The following is a 22,896-nucleotide window of genomic DNA, read 5'->3' as shown; positions in this document are numbered from 1 at the left end:
TATAGTCATTAAGACTGGGCTAAACTCAACTAAGCCATTCAGTCAGACTTTGGGGTGGGGGGGGTGGGGAGATGAACAGTGGGAAGGAGAACACCCTAAAAGTCCTTTGCCTGGAAGGGAAAGAACATTGCAGCTCTCTTGTGCCCACTTCCTGTTTGTGTTCTATCTGGGTGACCTTCTTTCTGCCCTGCCATGGTGCTGTTGGGCCAGAAGGGATGGCAATGTTGGTGACAGCCCCCTCTCTTTGCAGGATGAACAGAGTGCTGTCTCTATGTTGAAGAAGCACCAGATTTTGGAACAAGCTGTGGAGGACTATGCAGAGACAGTGCACCAGCTCTCCAAGACCAGCCGTACCCTGGTGGCTGATGGCCATCCTGAAAGGCAAGTAGCCTTTGGTTAAGACGAGACTGGGAGGTGCTGGGCAGCATGCACATGTTTACTAAGCACAGGGACCTGGGTTCAAGTCCTGTCCCCACCCATAGGAGGAAGCTTCCCGAGTGTTAGAGCAGTGTTGCAGGTCCCTCTGTCTGCTCATCTTCCTTCTCAATTTCTGTCTCTATCAGAATAAGAAATAGAAGAGAGAAGAGAAAAAAAAAAAAAAGAAAAGAAAATCACCACTGGGAGCAAGTAATTGTCATGCAGGCACCAAGCCCCACTGACAGTGCTGGTAGCAATAAAGAAATTAGGAAACTGGCCACTGCTGGGGAGAAAGCTTAGCTGGCAGAATATAGGACATACATGTATTGGAGTGGTACTCTGGTTTCACTCTCTGTCTCTCTGAGGACACACTCCGTTACATTTTAAATAAATAACTCTTAAAAGGGAGAGGGAAAGAGACTGGCCTTCCTGTTTCTCCCAGGGAGCCCATGAAGAAATAAAAATGCTGGCATTCATCTTGGGTAACTGGTATGGAGATCTTAGGACACATTCTGTAACAAAGACTACTGCTAAGACTCTGTACCTATATCATTTTTCTGCTCCTAGTGGATATATTCCCTCCCCCTCTCACAGAGCATGAAAGACAGCAGCCCTGTTTGACCACTCATGTAGCTTCCTCTGTGGGGGTTGGGATGCTCACCCCAGGTCCTCAGTCATAGTAATATACATGCTGTATTGGGTGAGCTATCTCACAGCCCCCTAGAAGCATTCTTAATAAAAAACAGAACCAGCATGCTAAATAAGAAGAATGAACTGTGATACAGAAAGTTAGAAGAACTAATTACTGTGATTTAAAACCTCTTATCCTACAGTGAAACCTTTATTGAGATACCATTGGTTCCATGCCTCAGAAGTATAGTTTGATTCATTTGTGTAGGTACAAATGACCAGAGCACATGTGCTGGAATTGAAAAAGTTACCCGGCTTAGGAAAGCACTTGTTTAAAGACAAATGGCAGACAAGAATGCTTGGACCACAGGGCGGACACTGGTGCATCGGGTTAAGCACACATATTACAAAGTACAGGGATCCTAGTTCGAGCCCCCGACTCGCCACCTATGGTGGGTCACTTCACAAGTGGTAAAGCAGGTCTGCAGGTGTCTTTCTCTCCTCCTTTCTGTCTTCCCTCCTCTCTCATTTCTCTCTGTCTTATCCAGCAACAACAGCAGCAATAAGCAACAACAATAATGGGAAAATGGCCACCCAGAGCAGTGGATTCATAGTGCAGGCACTGTCGAGCTCCATCAATAACCCTAAAGGCAAAAAAAAAAAAAAAAAAAAAAAGAATGCTTGGACCAATAAAAAGGAAGGAGTAAATGATACCACCTCCTCTTTGTTAAAAGCATCTAGTCCATAACATGCTTTAGAGCTCAGAGAGAGAAAAAAAGAGATGACTGTGTGGCCCTTATGTACCAGGCTTTGCACTAACTTAAATGGCAATCATGCCAGACCTTCTGTGTAACTGCCTTTCATGACACAAAAGGGAGAAGTATTGACTTTGCCTGTTAACCAGGTTAACAAGCAGGAAATGAGGTGATGTGCTGACGTGGGCCATGTTCTCCTATTGTTCTTGATCAGGATTCCCAGGACTCTCAGGACAGACAACCCCAAGTTCTTGTCTCTTTGGTGCCTCATCACTGAGGTCCGCTGTGGGGAGAAGTGGGTTGAGAGGGTCCTGCCCTTCAGGGGCCCACAGCCTGGAACAGTTGAGATGTGTGCCACAGCTGGCTGTCCTTGGTCCCTTTGGCAGCCGGGCACCTGAGAGTGAAAGAGAGAGGCACCCAGGTTTTGTTTTAACTGATGACATTGCAGGAAATGCTGGCTTGGAGCTATAGTTTTTCTCTCCTCTTTCTGTCTCCTCTCTCCTCTTTTCTCTTTCTGTCACTGCAGCCAGGGTGGCCTCTAGCCTGAATTATGGTGAGTTTTTTTTCTTTCTGTGTTGGTACCTCACAAAAGCTGGGGTCAAATTGCAATGCCATTCTTCAGGTTAAATGGAGTTTTGGGCTCCAAGTTGCCCAGTAAATTTATCTAATAATGCTGTCGTGCAAAGTCAAGACTAAAAGTTAAACTTTCCTTTTCCCCCTGCCCCAGTGAGCGCATTAGCATGAGGCAGTCCAAAGTGGACAAACTGTATGCCGGCCTGAAAGACCTTGCAGAAGAGAGGAGAGGCAAGCTAGATGAGAGGCACAGGCTCTTCCAGCTCAACCGAGAGGTGGATGACCTGGAGCAGTGGATCGCCGAGCGGGAGGTGGTGGCAGGGTCGCACGAACTGGGGCAGGACTACGAGCATGTCACGGCAAGTACCCTGGGTGGGCAGGAGCAGTTGTGCAACAGGCATTGGTGGGGAAGGCCGTTTGCATTCTTGGTGAGCAGATATAGTGCCTGCCTGCCTGCCTGCACTGGACTCTAATCAAAGGTCATAAGGTTGAGTTTCAACTTGATGTGCTTATCTCGGGGAAGCATGGACTCAGTTATGTGACTCTCTGTGCCCTCACCTCCAGTCTGAGGAGACACATGCAGTTGCCTTAACTCTAGGCTATACTGTGTGACAGTGGAGCCCGATAAAGAGACAGTAGATACCAGATCTATTGTTGCTCCACAGAGATTACTACCCTGGGGCCGGGCGGTTGGCGCACCTGGTTAAGCTCACATATCACCATGTAAAGGACATGGGTTGGAGCCCTTGCTCCCCACCTGCAGGGGGAACACTTCATGAGTAGTGAAACCAGTTTGCAGGTATCTATCTTTCTTCCCCTCCCCTCTCAATTTCTCTCTGTTCTAGCTAATAAAAATAGAAAGGGAGGAGGTAGGAAACAAGAGAGATTCCTACTCTCTCCAAAGGATATGCAGGTGGTCAGGAAATAGAATGTCCTTAGCGGGTCCCCACTGAACTCTTTTTGTGCACCCTCCCCTTCCATTTCAGATGTTACAAGAGCGGTTCCGGGAATTTGCCCGAGACACGGGGAACATTGGACAAGAGCGTGTAGACACAGTCAATCACATGGCAGATGAACTCATCAACTCTGGACACTCAGACGCTGCCACCATCGCTGAGTGGAAGGACGGGCTCAACGAAGCCTGGGCTGACCTCCTGGAGCTCATTGACACGAGAACACAGATTCTCGCTGCCTCCTACGAACTGCATAAATTTTACCACGATGCCAAGGAGATCTTTGGGCGCATACAGGACAAGCACAAGAAACTGCCCGAGGAGCTTGGAAGAGACCAGAACACAGTGGAGACCTTACAGAGGATGCACACTACGTTTGAGCATGACATTCAGGCTCTGGGCACACAGGTGGGTGGAGCGTGCAGGGTTGGACGGCAGAGTTTTCTTTCTGTACTATATCTGTGTGATGATCTGAGCTTATCTGGTTTGTGGCTCTTCAAAATAGGCCTTACAAAGAACTGCCCGAATTAAACACACAGGCCAAGTGCGCACACATGTGTTACAGTGCTCCATTCAGAGGAACCTCATCCATACTGGAATGGCACAGTATTTAACACTTGGTCTGCAGTGACTTCTCAAAACTAGTTGGTTCTTGTGGGAATTGTACCCTTTCCTATTCTCCTCCATCTTTTTTTTTTTTTTTTTTTGCTGTGGAGCAAATTAAAAAGGACCAGAGGCATAGGAAACTATTTATATTGTTTTTTTGTTTTGTTTTTAGATAGTTAGTCATATAGGGAATTTGTTTTTCAAATAATTTCCTGATTTTATTTGTATCTGAGCTGTAATTAAAATATTTGTAGAACTTTCTTAGGCTCTAAAGACCAAATCTCATTGGTTCTCCACCTCTTTCGAAGAAGCTTCTTATTTATTTATTTATTTATTTATTTATTTGAAAGATAGGAGGAGAGAACGAAAGAACCAGACATCACTCTGGTACATGTGCTGCCAGAGATTGAACTCAGGACCTCATGCTTGAAAGTCCAGTGCTTTATTCACTGGGCAATCTGCCAGAACACATAGAAACTTCTTATTCTTACCTATCATGGCATTTGTGATTTTGTATAGTTAGGGTCACTTATCCATCTCCCCAAAAATCCCAATGTCCACCCTCACCCCACTTTCACCGAGTTATGTCTCACAAGTCTTATTTCCCCACCTACTGTCCTCACCAATGGCTGAGAAGGACCCCATCACCCTAGACGGTGTCTGTAAACTTTGATTACACAGCTTTATTATTCAATGGAGGTCAAGTTCCCCTGTATTTGTATTTGTTTGTTTGTTTGTTTGTTTTTCTTTTCTTTTACCAGAGCACTGCTCAGATCTGGCATAATGGTGGTGTGGGAGATTGAACCTGGAACTATGGAGCCTCAAGCTAGAGAATCTGTTTGCATAACCATCATGCTGTCTACCCCTGCCCCAATTTTTAAAAAAATATTTATTTTAATTATTCCCTTTTGTTGCCCTTGTTGTTTTATTGTTGTAGTTATTACTGATGTTGTTATTGATGTTGTCGTTGTTGGATAGGACAGAGAGAAATGGAGAGAGGAAGGGGAGGCAAAGATAGACACCTGCAGACCTACTTCACCACCTGTGAAGCGACTCCCCTGTAGGTGGAGAGCCAGGGGCTTGAACTGGGATCCTTACGCCAGTCCTTGCGCTTCGTACCACGTGTGCTTAACCCACTGCGCTGCCGCTCGACTCCCCCAATTTTTAAAAATTTTTGCCCACTATTAATGGCAGATGATAATTTTTCTAGGTAGCATCTTTCCATAAGACCCACTTAAATTTCTTACCCTCTGATCTTTCTTCACCTGACAGTGCTAGTGTCGGTTTGTTTTCTTTTGTTTTTACTTGTTTGTTTGTTTACTCAACAGAGAAATTGAAAGGAAGAGGGGAAATGGGGAGGGGAATTATAGCACTGCTTCACCATTTGTGAAGCTCCCCCACCCCCCATTGCAAGTGGAACCAGGACTTGAACCTAGGTCTTCTCACCTTGTAATGTGTGTTCAACCAGGTGTGCCACCACCCAACTCCAGTTTGTTCTTTTTTGGTGACAGCTGTGACTGATAAAGACAATTTCTCAGGGAGTCAGGCAGTAGCACGGCAGGTTACGTGCACATAGTGCAAAGTGCAAGGACTGGTGTAAGGATCCTGGTTTGAGCCCCCAGCTCCCCACCTGTAGAGGAGTTGCTTCACAGGCAGTGAAGCAGGTCTGTAGGTGTCTCTCTTTCTCTCTAGCTCTCTGTCTTCTCCTCCTCTTTCCATTGCTGTCTGTCCTATCTAACAATGATGACATCAGTAACAACAATAACTACAGCAGCAATAAAAAACAACAAGGGCAACAAAAGGGAAAATAAATAAATATTTTTTAAAAAAGATAATTTCGGGTGGGGGTATAGCATAATGATTATACAAAGAGACTTTCATGCCTGAGGCTCTCAAGTCCCAGGTTCAATTCCTCACATTGCCATAAGCCAGAGCTGAGCAGTGCTGTGGTTGAAAAAAATAATAAAAACAAAAATAATTTCTTAAAAAATGAAAATATATGAGTAGGCTTTCTTCCTTGTTTATCTTCACCATCATTATTTTTTGTTTATTTTTTAACCAGAGTTGGCAACAGAGTCTTGGTACCTGCTCCTAGCAGCTTTTTTTTTCCTCCCCTGATAGAAACAGAGAAATAGAGGGGGAGAAAGAGAACCACCTGCAGCACTGTAAAGTACCCCCAGCAAGTCGATACCCTAGGCTTTAACCTGGATCCCTGAACATGATACCATACTCACCTAGTGGGTACACTGCCACCTAACTCCTCTCGTCATTAATTTTCATTTTACCAAGTCAAAATTTTGTTACTTGAAATTTTACCCTCTTTGATGTTAGGTTTTTTTGTTTTTTTGTTCCCCAGCCAGATTAGATGCTTATCTTTCAAGTCAAAATGTTCCTGTTCTGAGATCTCTTACAGGAGATACACAGATTATTTTCAGCTTCCATATCCAGTAGCCCTAGAGAGGTATTTTCATAATGTGCTCTCCACAGTAGTTTCTCATTTATTTATTTATTTATTTATTTACTTTTTTTTTTTTTTTTTTTAGTTTCTCATTTCTGACAAAAACATCCTCTTGACCCTGAAGAAGAGTCCATGGGTTTTGCTTTGGTCTGTTTGTTTGTTTGTTTGTGTTTTGTTGTCTTTTATTTTTCCTCAGTCTTTTCTGTATTGTCCAGGGTGCGCTCTGTATCTCTTAACTGCTTCCAGGAGACCTTACTTTACCAATGCAGTTTTATAGCATTCCACATTCCATATTATTTACACAGAACTTGGTGGTGTACCTCTCCACATTTGTAGTCAACAGAGATCTCCCAATGAAACTGTGACCTTCTTGGGGTGCTAAGACCCCATCTTGTCAGATGCTCCAGTTAGTATAGAAGCAGAGCAGGAGTGGTGTGCAGGTGAGGGAAGTTGGGACAATGACGAGCAGACCCAGCCACCTGCCCTGGGTCTCCGTCCTGACTCCTCTCCCATGTGGCTCATCAGGTGAGGCAGCTACAGGAGGATGCAGCCCGCCTGCAGGCAGCCTACGCTGGTGACAAAGCTGATGACATCCAGAAGAGGGAAAATGAGGTCCTGGAAGCATGGAAGGCCCTGTTGGACTCCTGTGAGGGCCGCAGAGTGCGGTTGGTGGACACCGGGGACAAATTCCGCTTCTTCAGCATGGTGCGAGACCTCATGCTGTGGATGGAGGATGTCATCCGGCAGATCGAGGCCCAGGAGAAGCCCAGGTAACACTGTCCCGCAGACAGGAGGAGTCTTGGCTGACTGCCCTCAGTGCATGAAGGGCTCCCACAGAGAGAACCTAGGACTTGCCTGAGAAAACCTCAGACTCCGAGGCCAGAGCAGGAGCAGGAGGGAGTGTTGAGGGAGTGAATAAGTGTCCACAGAACAACTGTCCTAGTGCTAGTGAGTCTCATTGCTCCCAACCAACATGCACCAAGATTTTTCTGCCTTTGGACTGCAGGCCTGCATAGCCACCAGGTTTGATTAGCTCTGCCTAATTGCTGGGATGAAATGGCAGTTCCAAGTGCCTGTTCTATTCCTACTAGACTAGAAACACGCTGTCCCTTTTTTCATAAACATCACCAAAGGAGTCTTTTTTAACCCTCGATGTCTGCTTTAATGGTGTCTTGAGAATTTTATTTAGTGTTTTTATTTATTTTTTTATTTGTAGAAGATATCATTTAGTTGATAGAGAAAGAAATAGAGAGAAGGAAAATAGAGACACCTGCAGCTCTGATTTACCATTCATGAAGCTTCCCCTGAAGATGAGGACCAAGGGCTTGAACCTGGTCCTCCTGGTCCTCATGCATGGCAACATGTGTACCATCACCTGGTCCATAATACTTGTTTTTAATCTTCTGTTTGGCTTTGTTGCATGGAAAACAATGAAGAGAAGCTAGCAGGAGAACAGGCAGCTACTTGCACAACATCCAATGATCCACACCTACCAGTCCCCCACTGTAATTGAGAAGCAAACTTTATCACAAGAAAAAAAAACTATTTTAAAGTCCTCATCATAAGAAAAAGTGTTTCTGTAATCATGTAAGTGATTGTTTGGGGATATATATATATCTTATGTTATACACCTGACACCATGTGTCAGTTATGCCTTAAGTATTTTAACTTATGACCACTCTAAGTTACTTATTTAAATCATCTCCTGCTATAAGCTGAGAAATAGAAGGCCAGGATCCTGGCCAGTGTTTTCGACAAGGAAAGGTGAGATAAGACCCCAAGACCCCGTGTACTTTTCATGTGCTGACTAATAGTTCAGAGTCATGATTTAAGCCAGTACTTCATTCAGTTCCCTATGCCTGAGCCTTGGTCCAGATCCTGTGTTCATCTTTGTAGCCCGGTAGCAGCAGGCAAACCTGTATCTTGTTCTATGAGTAGAGCGTAGTTGCTATCCCCCCAGCAAAGGGTTTGACCTGATTTGGAGATAAGGGGGGCAGGAAGATGAGTTTTGCTCTGTGTTGCCCTGACTTCAGAATGACATTCAACATGCTCAGTGCCATGCAAAGCTAAGTAGGTAAGGCTATTCAGCATGAGAGCTGAGCTCCCTTCCAGACCAGGATTTTATAGATAGATAGCTAGGTAGATAGGAAGAATAGGATACATTTCCTAGACCAGGGCTTCCCAGTCAAGTCAGCTATGATCTGTCACAGCTGTTCCAGTTTCTAAAGCTGCTTCCTACTCTGTGTGTCTCTTCATCTCTGAGTAAGGAGCTAGCAGGTTCTCTTTGGAAGGTGAATATCCTGTCCTCCACTGGCAAGTGAGTCCCTGGGGCAGATGCCTGTTTATTGCTTCCATGCTTTCTTGAAAAGAGCCCAGACTGCAAATTTGAAAAGTAGTGTTTCTGGCATCCAAATAACAACCATTCTGAACTATTCAGGCACAGCACACTGTAGATGTTAAGTTGTGGAACCCGCCTTGGACTATAGCCGTGCGCAGCTCCAGTCTGTCAGCCAGAAGCCACACTACGAGTCTCATGCAAAGGGCAATACGTGCTGTCAAGGATTTTTTTTTTTTTCTTCAAGTATATCATTTGAAACTTTCATGTGTATTTGAGAACTGGACTTTCCTAAAGGAGGTTTTGTTCTGGGTTTTGTTTTGTTTTGTTTTCTGTTTTAGGGATGTGTCATCGGTTGAACTACTAATGAATAATCACCAAGGCATCAAAGCTGAAATTGATGCTCGCAACGACAGCTTTACGACTTGCATCGAACTTGGGAAGTCTCTACTGGCAAGACAGCACTATGCATCGGAGGAGGTGGGACATTGCTTTGTTTTGGGGAGCCAGACCTGGTGTGGAGATGTAACACGGCTTTATTTCATGAGCTTGCATGTTTTGAGTACGTGGTTATGCACACATATGCACATACTTTTATATCATCTCTCAAAACTCCTTGCTTATTTCCTGTGTTCAAGTGGAGTGTCCTAAGAATAAGTACAGCATCAGTAACTCTGTAACACAGAAGACAGATTTTGAGGCCCAGCAATTACAGTGTCATCTCCTCCCCACCCCTCCCTCTCTCCCACTCTCTCTAACTATCTTTATATACTTATTGGATGGAGACAGCCAGAAGTTGAGAAGGAAGGGGGGGGTGATAGGGAGAGAGAGAGAGAGACACCTGCAACACTGTTTCACCACTTGTGAAGCTTTCCCCCGTGCAGGTGGGAACCAGGGGCTTGAACCCTGGTCCTTGCACATTGTAACATGCACACTCAACCAGGTGAGCCACCACCTGACCCCTGATATCATCTTCTCTAACCTCCTCTCTTCCTTTGCATGTGCCCCAGGCTGCTTTGCTCTTGTTGGGTGGTTGCTCATTCCAGTTAGGATGCTGCTAATAGTTAGTGATTAATCCAGTGTGGGCCCCTGTTCAGAAATAGAGAGTCTCTCAGAGACATCAGGTTGTGCCTCCCTCGCTGTCCCCCCATCCAGTGGGGGATGGGAGCAGAGTGCTCCCTTCTTTTGACTCTGTTCCCAGGGTACAGATTAGAGAGGGCTATTCTTAGACATGTCCTGGCTGAATTGTGGCCTTCATAGAAAAATACATGTTTCTGCATGAAGTGGCCCCTCCCAGGGATAGGAAGATGTGGCACATTCCATTAAGATGCCCCTCGGTTCTTTCTTTCCTCACAGATCAAGGAAAAGTTGCTGCAATTGACGGAAAAGAGAAAAGAAATGATTGACAAGTGGGAAGACCGATGGGAGTGGTTGAGACTGAGTAAGGGCATGCTTGATCTCTCTGCTCTTTGGGGGTACCTGCTGCAACTTTGCATTTACTCTCCTGCCTTAATGAATATAATCTTGTCACTTAATTTCTAGACTTTTCTGATTGCCATTTTTTTAAATATTTTATTTATTTACTAATGAGAAAGATAGGAGGAGAGAGAGAACGAACCAGATAACACTCTGGTACATGTGCTACTGGGGATTGAACTCAGAACCTCATACTTGAGAATCCAGTGCTTTATCCATTGCGCCACCTCCCAGACCACATGAATGCCGTTTTTAGTGCTGGGCTGCATTGGCAGACTGTACACTGGTCGTATAGGCAGCTGCCAGCAGAGGGCAGCACAGCCAGGAAGCCAGGCTGCTTGGTCACCCTGCTCACCAGCACCCAATCTTGGTCCCCTGTACAGTTTTGGAAGTGCATCAGTTCTCAAGAGACGCTAGTGTGGCCGAGGCCTGGCTCCTCGGTCAGGAGCCGTATCTCTCCAGCCGAGAAATAGGCCAGAGTGTGGATGAGGTGGAGAAGCTCATCAAACGCCACGAGGCTTTTGAAAAGTCCGCAGCAACCTGGGATGAGAGGTTCTCCGCCCTGGAAAGACTGACAACAGTGAGTGGCTGCTGGATATTGGGGTGCTTTGCCCGTGGGACTCTCAGGGTCAGATACTTTCAGCTCATCTCTTCAACTGGGAAATTCACATTCTTGCTCTGTTTTGAATAGCAAGAAAGATCTTGCTGAAATTGGTGTTTCTCTTGGTTCAGTCCCTGGAGAGAGCTGCTTCCTGCCTCACTTTCCTGGATACCTGGACTTAAGAGATCACTTACAGAGCCAGCAAGGCAGCTCCTTTGTCATGCATACAACCCAGCTTTGAGCCCAGCCCCACAACTCTGGGGGAAGTTAGAATGCTGTGCTATCTTTCTCCTTCTCCCTCTGTTCCTCTGTCTTTCTATCAGGAAAAATCAGCCCAAACAACGAAGCCGCAGAAAGGAAAAAAAAAAAAAAATTTCAAAGATCTCTTATAATGGTTTCCTGCCTGGGAATTAATTGATTAAGGATTCCTTCTCTTCAGATCTGCTTTTCCTGCAACACTCCCCTAGAATCCAGAGTGTGTGGGGGACACAACCTTACACCTTAGAATGCCCACCATCAGGCCAGCAAAATAGCTCACTTGGATAGTATACTATTTTGCCCACATTCAAGCCCAGTCCCCACTGCACTGAAGGAAACTGATGCTGTGTCATGTCAGCCTGTCTATGTGTTTTAAAATATATATATATATATAATATATATTAAAGTTATAAAAAAAAATTTTTTATTTGTAGAAGATATCATCTAGTTGATAAAGAAATAGAGGAAAGGAAAATAGAGACACCTGCAGCTCTGATTTACCATTCATGAAGCTTCCCCCTGAAGATGAGGACCAAGGGCTTGAACCTGGTCCTCATGCATGGCAACATGTGTGCCATCACCTGGTCCCTAATACTTGTTTTTAATCTTCTGTTTGGCTTTGTTGCATGGAAAACAATGAAGAGAAGCTAGCAGGTGAACAGGTATATATATATATATATATATATATATATATATATATATATATGTCAGTGGTCCCTGGCCGTTGGAAATTCTCCCTGTCTCTGATGATCGCTTTTCTCAACATAAAGGCCGCAGAATATAGTTTTACTACCTGGTCTTTCCCGAGACACTCATAACCTGGGAAGAAAGCCAATTCTCCACACTACAAAAATGGTGTTCTACGGTTCTGGTAGGGTTAAAAAGGTATCTGCATGGGGTCAGGAGTTGGCTCACCTAGCTTAATGCACACTTTACCAGGTGTAAGGACCAGAGTTTGAGCCCCTGGGCACCACCTGAGGGCATCATAATGGGGGAGCGCCACAAGTGGTGAAGCAGTGCTGTGCACTTCTCTGACTTTCACCCGAGAGCTGAAGGCAGAAAACAAAAAAGCAAGAAAGAGATTTCACCAGAAGCAATGGAATTATGTAGGCATGTAACCTTGGCAGCATAATAATAGTATATCTGCACATGTATAAAAATGGAGTACTTTTGATATGTGCATACTGCCTGAGAAATGGCTTGGTTTCATTGGATTATTCTGTAGCTTTGTATATTACTTGGGTTTTGGCTGAGCACATGATCCTGGCCCAACACAAAAAACCGCCGTGAGAATCATTGTAGCTCTTGTCTCAGTGGTATTTGTCTGAGCCTCTACTAGGGTACTTTTATCCTAAACAAAGTCAAGAGCTGCAAAGTTCATTTATAAACTAACTCCCACAGGGGCCAGGTGGTGGTGCACCTAGTTAAGTGCACACCTTAACAGTGCACAAGGATGCAGGTTCAGGCCCCTGGTTGGTCCCCACCTGCAGGGGGAAAGTTTCACAAGTAGTGAAACAGTGCTGCAGATGTCTCTCAGTCTCTATCCAATAATAAATAAATATTAAAACAAAGAAACTAACCCCCACATCCCAGGGGGACACAACTCCCAGGAATTCTGCCAGCCTGTGGAATCGGTACTCACACCTCTTGCTCTGTAGCTGAAAGTGGCCTCTGGTTATCCAGTGTGATACCGCTTAGCACCTGCAGATAGAACTTCTGGGTCTATCTAGAAAGCCTTCTCAGGAGAGACCAGGTGTGTGACTGGACTGAGCATCTGTGTGCGCCCCCCCCCCCCCACAGTTGGAGTTACTGGAAGTGCGCAGACAGCAAGAGGAGGAGGAGAGGAAGAGGCGGCCGCCTTCCCCCGAGCCCAGCACGAAGGTGTCCGAGGAGGGCGAGTCCCAGCAGTGGTGAGTACTGAGAAGTGGCAGGTCTTATCTTCCATGGCAGGTGAGGTGTAGGAAGCATCTCTTCTAAGCCTTTGCTACAGCCTTCCCTTGAGCTCAGCCTGCACAATATTTAGATCCCCTGTTGCCACTTTGCTGTGTAGGCAGCAGAACTCACGTGCCTACACTGTGTTCCCTGGTATACACACATGCACAGGACAGGTGAGCGCTCTCGCTTACTCACTCACTCAGCACTTAGACCTAGTCAGAGGGATGCCGCCAGCACCCACATTGCAGGCCAGTGACTTGGAGTAGTGCTTCTTGAAAGCTCTGGGTAACTTCACAGAGAGGACAGTAGTTCTGTTTCTGCAAGGCTAATGGGCTTGCCACAGCAAGAGCTGCACAATGACCCCTAATGATGCCTTCATGGTAGGAGGGCTATCATTCTCTATCTAGATGCCGGGACACTTAGGAAGTTGTTGCTTATTTAAATTGCATTATAGTAAAGAGGGTTGCATGTGTTTTGTGAGAAAGAGCCTGTAATAAGACTAATTTGTTCTCCCCACCCTTTTCTTCCTACTTTCCTCTTTCCCACCTTTCCTTCCCCTTTTTTCTCTTCTTTGTCTTCTCCCCTCTCCCCTCAACAGGGACACTTCCAAAGGAGAACAAGTTTCCCAGAATGGTTTGCCGGCTGAACAGGGATCTCCACGGGTTAGTTACCGCTCTCAAACCTACCAAAACTACAAAAACTTTAATAACAGGCGGACAGCCAGTGATCAGTCACGGTCTGGACTGTGAAGTGTCCTACCGTTTGTCAAGAACCACTCTTTCCAAATCCTGTTGGTTGACCTTTTAGCTTCTACTTCACCCAGTGTTAATTTTCTTTTTTTTTTTACTTAATTCTTAGCCTTCCTTGGTTCCATGTTTGTTTGCATTTCATTCATGTTTATTTGAGTCTTTTTAACTGATGGATGCCGAGTTGCCTTAAAGCAGCGTACTTACTTTTTGTTTATTTATTGTGAGCCTTTTACTTTATTAAGATCTTACATCAAAAGCCTTTACATGAGTAATTGAAATGATAAGCGATCACAGCAAAACGAAGAAGAAAACTAGAATCTGACAGGTACAAAACATCCAGTTATACTAATGGTGCAGCACTGTGCTATCTGCAGCCCCTTGACAGATGCTATTAACCTGCAGTAGCTTACTAGTAACTAGGAAGACTGGTCTGTGGGGAAAGAGACCAAGGGGGCATTCATTGCTGAGACTAAAGTCTCAAGTCAGCTATGTAAACATTCCATGAAGGGGGAATGGGTGGGAGGGGGAGGAGAAAGTCAGATCTACCTGGGAAAGTTGTTTTCAAATTTAGATGCAAAAATCTCATGTGTTTCGAGACCCTCATTGTGGATTCCATTTTATTTTACTTATTTATTTATTTTTTGCCTCCAGGCTTATCACTGGGACTCATTGCCAGCACCTTGAATCCACTGTTCCTGGTGGCCGGTTTTCTTTTTCTTTCTTTCTTTTTTTTTTTTAATTGGGTAGAACAGAGAAATTGAGAGGGAAAGGAGGGATAGAAGGAGAGAGAGACATCTGCAGAGCTGCTTCACCACTTGTGAAGCAACCTCCCCCCCGCCCCCAGGTGGGGAGCCGAGCACTCTATCAAACCAGGATCCTTGAGTGGGTCCTTGCCATTCTTACTATGTGCACTTAACCCAGTGCGCCATTGCCTGGCCCCCATGAATTCCTTTTTATAGGGCCATACTTTTTTTTTTTTTTCTGTCAAGTCCTGAGAATTCTGGGCTTAGAATTCTCACAGGAGACAGTGCTGCCATCTAGGTCCCTGCAGGGACGTGGGACATGGTGGATGGTTTCCAAAGCCTGCATAGCAGACTTCCTTCCTGTCCTCTCCCACCAGTTTATGATTTCCGGGTATCTTACTGTTAAGATTTGGGAAACAAATGGGGCTAGGGGGGATAGGCCATTCTGTTTCACCCTGGTTACTTGAATGTAGCACTTAGTGGACCACCCCTAACAGTTGTGCTTCACAAACAATTTTAGCTATTATATGTCTCCTAAGGACCTTCTGGTTCACTTTTTTTTTCTATTGAGGGGTTAATGCTTTAATTTCAGTCATTGACATATAGGTACAGTTTCATTATGCATCTGGTTCACTTTCCGATTTCTTCAGACGTTTTGTGGATTCTCTATTATAATAGAATCTTTTAGGATGGTATTTATCAAGCCACCATTAAGGACTGTAAATGTTTTAATGAAACTCCTATCCCTTAGGAATCAAAGCGTGACGAAAAGGTGATTTCCGGGTACTGACAAAGTCAAAACCAAACTAAATCCTTATCACATCCAAGCCTTGCAAGACATTCACTTGCTCATTTGCCATATTTAGATGTTAGTGGAATCATAAACCTGTTTTGTTATGTGTTCTCCATGAGTTAAGTCAAATTTGTCTTTTCATTTCATGATGCATGTCTTTTTTTTTCTTTTGTCAGGATAACATCATATAGCATCTTGTCTGTTTTTCCTTATTTCTATGTACATATCTATCTACCTGTAACTGTAGATGGGTATATAGATAGATGCCAAGCTTCTTATGTTGTGGGAGTAGTGGGCACCATTACTGGGTCTCTGCTTGAAAATGTACCAAAATGTGTTTTTAAGAAGGGGGTAGGGGGAAAGACACTTTCATCTTTTGTCTTTAGAGGAGCTCTCACTTGTGTTTCTGGCTCCAAATTATACTGTGTATGTCACTGATCTATATGTATATATGTGATGTTTCCATATATATATGTGTTCAAATATATCATCAGGGTTATGTTTTTTTCCTATTTGAAAGACCAAAAGGAAAAAGGCAAAAAAAAAAAAAAAAAAAAAAAAAGCACACAGTAAAAGAATACCATGATATTCTGGCATCTGTTCCCAGGCCTTTTCCCAGCTTGCCAGAACAAATTTCTAATTTCAGTTGAATTGCATTGGAAGATGAAAGGCCTTTTCATTCTTTTGAATGATGATGCAGAGACTCAAGTTAATGAACTTGAAGTAGTGTTGCTTCATGCACTTAGAAACCCCAGTGAGGTGTTTCTTATGCTCCCAGTTGTCACATTGCATTTACACCCACCTTATGATTTAAGCATCACAGGTGCACCCAGCCACTAAAGCACTCTGGACTAATTGCTAAAGAAAATCAACATGGGGCAGGGGTGGGGGGGGCGAGGGGGATGTGTTCGTATGTACCCATTGTTTGGTCACAGCACCATGATTTGCTTTTGATGTTTGTCTCCAGTGGTGTGTTGTCTGTTGGCATGCTTTAAAACACATGTCCATTAAAATTCATTTTTTTGTTCCTTTTATTTTCCTTGTTTTCTTGGTTCAGTGATTCATTTGCACAAACATTAATGATCCCTGCATACTGGTTTGGGGTTTTCTCTCTCCTTCTAACTTCAAGAGAAAAAAAAAATTTCTGCTGCAGAATTTTTCCCATGAGAGGCTTGTCTGGCCTTCAGTACCTGCCTTGTTATTGGACCAGTTTGGACCGGTCCTCTCTCCCTGCAGATAAGATGCCCACACTCTCCACTTTCCAACCACAACCGCAGCACTAATTTTTTTTTTTTAACCTGATTTCTGTACACACTAACCCAGTGTCTCCCTGAATTCATGTCTGGCACAGGCCTTCAGACCAGACTCACACTTCTCCCCACCAAATGTTTCCTGAAAGCTCACACTAAAACAGATTTGTCAACTTAAAAATCCACTCATTTTCTTTTGACTTGGGGTGTTTGTTTTTTTTTTGCTTAGTGTTTTTTTTTGTTTTGTTTAGTTTTCTTGGTTATTGATCCTGCATCCCTCCTTTAAAAATGAAGAGAAATTATATTCAAAGAGCCTGTCACTCATAAGCATGTACATACAAGCTGTCACTGCTCAGGACAGGACAGGACAGTCACCAGATGTCCCCTCTCTCTTCTGCCCTGAGAATCCAGTCTCCACATTGCTGTGGGTGATGGGTTCCTGTCAAAGCACCCTTGGATTTGCCTCGCCTCTAATGTCCCTCTCAGTGCTGAAGCTAAGGGTGATGATTTGGATAGATGTAAAGTAAAACGTTCAATTCCCACCCACCCAGCTGCTCTAGCTAAAACGAGCAAGAACTCCACTTCCCAAGAGTTGACAGATCTGATTGGCCCTGCAGTGGTGGCCTTTCGCTCTTGATCCTATTAAGGCCCTTACGTCTAATTCGGTGTCATTTTCGGTTCTGGGCAGCAGCAGTGGGGAAAATATATCTAATGAGCGTGCCACTGACACCTCCATGTCTGTCCGTGTTGGAGGGGGTGCAGGTGGTCCATAACCCACTAAAAACACCAGCCGACGCCCAGCTTTCATAACTCTCTAATCCCACACCCTGGGTATATCAAGCCAGGGGGCCGCTATGGTTCATGGGACACAGGTTGAAAGCAATAATGAATGGAGCCCCTACTACATTTACAAAGCCGGAAAGAAAAAAAAAAAAAGCCAGGAGGGTTGCCATTTAGATGAGCTTGGGAAGGAGCAGCTCCCGAAGACGCCTCCATCCTGAAGGGTCAGAGCCGCTGGAAGCCTGGCTGCCTCTGGGCTTTGCGCCGCGATCTACCAGCACAGCACGTGATGGGGAAGGCCCTGGTTCTGTCTGTGTTTGGGGGTAAATAGTCGTGTGGTGTTGAGTGACTGTGATTGGCTTTTCCAAGCTCCTTTAACTAAACAAACTACAACCCACTTACGATGTGACTCCGGCAGACGCGGCCCAAGTGATGTTTGTTCTGACTGACTTGCCTCATTCCCTTCCAGCTCTTTGCAGTTCCCAAGTCTAACTGGGATGGTAGCTGTGACGTGCATGACTGTCATCCTAATTTCTGCATGTGTTTATGACAATGTGTTGACAGGGCTGGGTTGGAAGGGAGACGGGAGGGAGAGCCAAAGAGCTTTTTCTCAGAAACCAAAGGCCTTTCCTTGGTCTGACTTGGGGGGAATGCTGTGTAGATCTGATAGAGTTGTCTCTTGTTTGTGAATGCCCTTTCGCTTTACCTTCCGCCCTTGCGGTGGTGTCCTTGGTTGTCAGGTGGCTGCTGTATAACGTCCACTCTCTCATTTTAATCCGTGTGATTGTCCCTGTTGTCCTCTCGTTTCAAAGTAACCCTCAGAGGGAAAAAAATGTTCCTAGTTCTATCAAGAGAATATGGACTGATGAGAGGAGCAAGAGTGCAGTAAAACGCATACTAGCATTTCGCTTTTCTCATTTCCCCGCAAACAGGCGGGCATTAATCCACTCCCACCTTCTAATGTCCTTGGTGCCCAGCTGGCTTTGCGGAACGTGTGATGGTTTTACTGTACTGCCTCACTCTGTGCCAGGCATTTATACACAGCCACGTGTGCGAGTCAGAGCGTATGTGGTCGCCCCCCGCCCCTGGCTCAAGTGGTCAGTTGAATGGCTTCTCCGCTCTTCCTAGATGGCAGAAACGACAGATACCGGTGACATGGTCAATGGTGCAGCGGAACAGAGGACGAGTTCTAAAGAGTCCAGCCCCATCCCTTCTCCCACCTCCGACCGCAAAGCCAAGACCGGCCTTCCTGCCCAGAGTGCTGCCACCCTGCCAGCCAGGACCCAGGAGATGCCTTCCGCCCAGATGGAAGGCTTCCTGAACCGCAAGCACGAGTGGGAGGCCCATAATAAAAAAGCTTCCAGCAGGTAAAAGCAAGTGAGGCTGAGGCAGGGAGCTGAGTGAGAAGTTAGTCAATCTGGAAAGCATCAAGGTGAGGGGGCCGGATGGTAGCTCCCTAGCAGAGCAGAGTATACACATCACCATGTGCGAGGACCTGGTTTCAAATTCCCCATATCCACCTGCCGGCCAGGGGGGAAGCTTCATGGGTAGTGAAACAGTGCTGCAAGTGTCTGCCTCTGTCTCTCACCCTTTATTAAAAATAAGAAGTGGCACGAATTATAAGACAGGCCCAGTGATCCCCGGCCTCCCACCTGCAGGGAGGTCGCTTCACAAATGGTAAAGCAAGTCTGCAGGTGTCTGTCTTTCTCTCCCCCTCTCTATCTTCCCCTCTTCTCTTCAGTTTCTTTCTGTCCTATCCAACAACAACAGCAAGGACAACAAAATGAGGAAAATGGCCTCCAGGAGCAGTAGATTTGTAGTGCAGGCACCAAGCCCCAGCGATAACCCTGGAGGAAGAAAAAAAAAGGAGAAGAAAGATTCTGAGGTTCCAAGTTCAACCCCTAGCAATCCTATGGTTAAAAAAAGGGGGGGGGGTGTTAGTGCAGTGGGTTAAGCACACGTGGCACAAAGCACAGGACTGGCATAAGAATCCCTGTTCGAGCCCCCGGCTCCCCACCTGCAAGGTAGTGAAGCAGGTCTTCAGGTGTCTGTCTCTCCCCCTCTCTTGTCTTCCCCTCCTCTCTCCATTTCTGTCTGTCCTATCCAACAAAAACAACATTAATAACAACAGTAATAATAACCACAACAACGATAAAACAACCAGGGCAACAAAAGGGGAAAAAATGGCCTCCAGGAGCAGTGGATTCATGGTGCAGGCACTGATAATCCCGGAGGCAAAGAGAGAGAGAGAGAGAGAAAATAGCCACCAGGATTGGTAGAGTCATGCAGCCTATAAGCTCCATCGATAAGTTGAAAGGGGTATAGTGCTCCTGCAGCTGACTTATTTGTCCCTTTTGGGTGACTTGTGTTTCTTGTGAGAGACCCTGGCAATTAGGAATAGAGAACTTCTCATGCATTAGGAGAAGGGAGAGTTTGGTGTGGCTGGAATACTTTGTCCTGAGAAGTGCCGCAACTTCATTGACATTCAATATGAAATCACTTCTTTACAATATTGATCCTTGCTGGATTGTTAAAGATAGTCCGCATATCTTCATAATCCCCAACCTCCCAGCACCCCATACTCTCATCTCTGTATAGATTAGGAAACTGAGCTTCTGCAGAATTTGAAAGGAGAGGCGGTGGGGGAGGGGGGACCTCATGCTCTGTAGAAGCATAGTATGTGACCAAGCCGGGGGTAGTTCGTGTATGTGACTGCGTAACCACCAAGCCAGGCTGTCTGGGCCCAACATATGCACTTAGTTAGTGGTGGTGGTTTTTTGTTTTTGGTTTTTACCAGAGCCCTACTCAGCTCTGGCTTACAGGAGATTGAACCTGGGACTCTGGAGCCTCAGGTCTTTTGTATAAACATTATGCTTTCTCCCCACCCTACCACGTGCAGTTGTAAACATTGTGCACTGCACATGGGAGTCTCATCTGTGAACTGTCATCACAGTGACATGTTATGTGATAGTGTAGTCAGGTGGTAGTGAATTTACATGCCTTTGTTTTCTTTATTGGAGGATTACTGTTTTACATTTGACAGTAATAGTAAATAAAATAGTTTATACACGCATAGCATTTCTCAGTTTTCCACAAAACAATACAACCCCCACTAGGTTCTCCGTCATCTTTTTCCAAGACCTGTATTCTCCCCAACCACTCCAGAGACGTTTACTTTGGTGCAATACACTAAGTCCAGTCCAGGTTCTACTTGTGTTTTGTCTTCTGATCTTGTTTTTCAACTTCTGCCTGAGAGTGAGATCATCCTGCATTCATCCTTCTGTTTCTGACTTATTTCACTTAACATGATTTCTTCAAGCTCCATCCAAGTTGGGCTGAAAACAGTGAAGTCACCATTTTTTATAGCTGAGTAGTATTCCATTGTGTATATATACCACAACTTGCTCAGCTATTCATCTGTTGTTGGACACCTGGGTTGCTTCCAAGTTTTGGTTATTACAAATAGTGCTGCTATGAACATAGGTGTACACAGATCTTTTTGGATGGGTGTGTTGTGTTCCTTAGGATATATCCCCAGGAGAGGAATTGCAAGGTCATAGGGTAGGTCCATTTCTAGCCTTCTGAGAGTTCTCCAGACTGCTTTCCACTGGGGGTTATGAGGCTTGTTTTAATCAACTCATTTTGGCAGTTTGCTGTGTCATTGGGGAGAGACTACCTTTTTCTAATTTGAAATTCCACACATGCTACCCACCCTGGGGCCACCTCCCTATCTAGTTGCTAAGCAATACAAAGAAGGAAGTTGACGTTTGAGGAGCCCCTGCTTAAAGAGAGGCATGTTTCAGATAGGATGGCTTGCCTGTGCTCCATGACCATGAGAGGACCAGATACCAATACAAAATTTTTTTTTTTTACCATCCCATGAGGTAGCATAGGAGGGGAGCATCTTGACTTGCATGCTTGAAATCTCACCTTTAGTACTCAGCAGGACTATGCCAGAGTGATGCTTTGGTTCTCTCTCATGAAGAAATAAGTTTTAAAAAGAAAAGAAAAGAAAAGACATTGTGTGGAGCCAAGTTGTGACACACCTCACATTTACACTCACATTTACAGTGTGCAAGGACCCAGGTTTAAGCCCCTGGTTCCCACTTGCAGGGGAAAAACTTCACAAGTGGTGAAGCAGGGCTGGATATCTTGTCTATCTCCACCTTCCCTCTCAGTTTCTGTGTCTCTATCCAATAAGATAAAATTAAAAAAAAAAAATCTACAACTGGGGTTCCAGGCTATAATGCAGCAGATTAAACGCAGTGGCATGAAGCTCAAGGATCTGTGCAAGGACAGGCTCAAGGATCCTGAGCCTTCAAACCCCCGACTCTCCACCTGCAGGGGGTTGCTTCAAAAGTGGTGAAGTAGATCTGCAGGCATCTATCTTTCTCTCCCCCCTCTGTCTTCTCCTCCCTCCATTTCTCTCTGTTCTATCCAACAACAATAATGGGCAACAAAAGGGGAAAATCCAGGAGCAGTGGATTCATGTTGCAGGTACCGAGCCCCAGCGATAACTCTGCAGGTCAAAAAAAAAAAATCTGCAACTGTAACAACCTGTGCGCTATCCCAGGAATCTGGTGGAATTTGTTCTCTTTTCTAGTTTTAGCAGAATTTAAGAAGAGCTTCCAGCAAGGGCTCATAGATCACATTGTGTAGAGGTCATTTTCACTTTGATCAGGTTCTTCAATCTTCAGGGGAGTGTGGCATAAGGCCTTGACTTCCCTTTCTTTACTCCTCAGGTCCTGGCACAACGTCTACTGTGTCATTAATAACCAAGAAATGGGTTTCTACAAAGATGCAAAGACCGCTGCTTCCGGAATCCCCTACCACAGCGAGGTGCCTGTGAGTTTGAAAGAAGCCATCTGTGAAGTGGCTCTGGATTACAAAAAGAAGAAGCACGTGTTCAAACTGAGGTGAGGGCTGGCAGGCTCCACACCCCCTACCCCCATTGCCTGAAGCGAAAGAGGGGTACATTCATCTCCATGCTGGGGCTGGACTCCGGTTTGATCCTCTTATATCATTTAGCTGTCCCTGTGATGAGACAAGCTGCTCACATTGCCCCGATTTAAGGAAAACCTTTTTGCAGAATAATTCTCCCCTTCTCTGGAGATACAAGTCTTTGTTATCTGGAGGTGGGTAGAGTGAGTCATCCTAGAGGTGGATGGAGACAAAGGAAGAGCACATGTGGGCTTGGTGCCCCAGGCTCCCCAGGACTTGCCCAGTGGGTGGGTGGAGCAGTTGGCTCTCCTGCAGTTCACTTCCACCCGTCTCTGCCTTGCAGAGAACATGTACCCTCTATAATCTGGAGCCAAGCTCTGAAGTGCTGCTCACACTTAGAAATGACACACCAAGGGCTGGATAGTGGCACACCTGGTTGAATGCACATGTTACAATGCACAAGGACCTGGGACCACCAGTCCCCACCTGCAGGGAGAAAGCTTTTCAAGTGGTGAAGCAGAGCTATAAATGTTTCTCCATCTCTCTCCCTTTCTGTCTTTCCCTTCCCTCTTGATTTCTGGCTGTCTCTATCCAATAAATAAATGAATAAAAATAAAAAAGAAATGGGACACCATCTATTTTT

At 45.2% G+C, this 22,896-nt stretch overlaps 1 protein-coding gene across 1 annotated transcript in view; it reads left to right on the top strand.

The window, feature by feature from the left end:
* SPTBN1 (spectrin beta, non-erythrocytic 1) overlaps positions 1–22,896 on the top strand; it is a 173,852-nt gene that overhangs the window by 147,387 nt on the left and 3,569 nt on the right. The window contains exons 23-33 of the mRNA XM_060187644.1: positions 251–385; positions 2,534–2,734; positions 3,362–3,736; positions 6,918–7,162; positions 9,069–9,207; positions 10,084–10,168; positions 10,587–10,783; positions 12,863–12,972; positions 13,596–13,659; positions 18,441–18,679; positions 22,055–22,228. Of these exons, the coding sequence (XP_060043627.1) occupies positions 251–385; positions 2,534–2,734; positions 3,362–3,736; positions 6,918–7,162; positions 9,069–9,207; positions 10,084–10,168; positions 10,587–10,783; positions 12,863–12,972; positions 13,596–13,659; positions 18,441–18,679; positions 22,055–22,228 (1,964 nt within the window). The remainder of the gene's footprint in view (positions 1–250; positions 386–2,533; positions 2,735–3,361; positions 3,737–6,917; positions 7,163–9,068; positions 9,208–10,083; positions 10,169–10,586; positions 10,784–12,862; positions 12,973–13,595; positions 13,660–18,440; positions 18,680–22,054; positions 22,229–22,896) is intronic.

Source organism: Erinaceus europaeus, chromosome 3, assembly GCF_950295315.1.
Source record: "Erinaceus europaeus chromosome 3, mEriEur2.1, whole genome shotgun sequence".
Classification (NCBI taxonomy): Eukaryota; Metazoa; Chordata; class Mammalia; order Eulipotyphla; family Erinaceidae; genus Erinaceus; species Erinaceus europaeus.
Note: the sequence above shows the minus strand (reverse complement) of the source record. Positions and strands in the feature narration are given on the sequence as shown.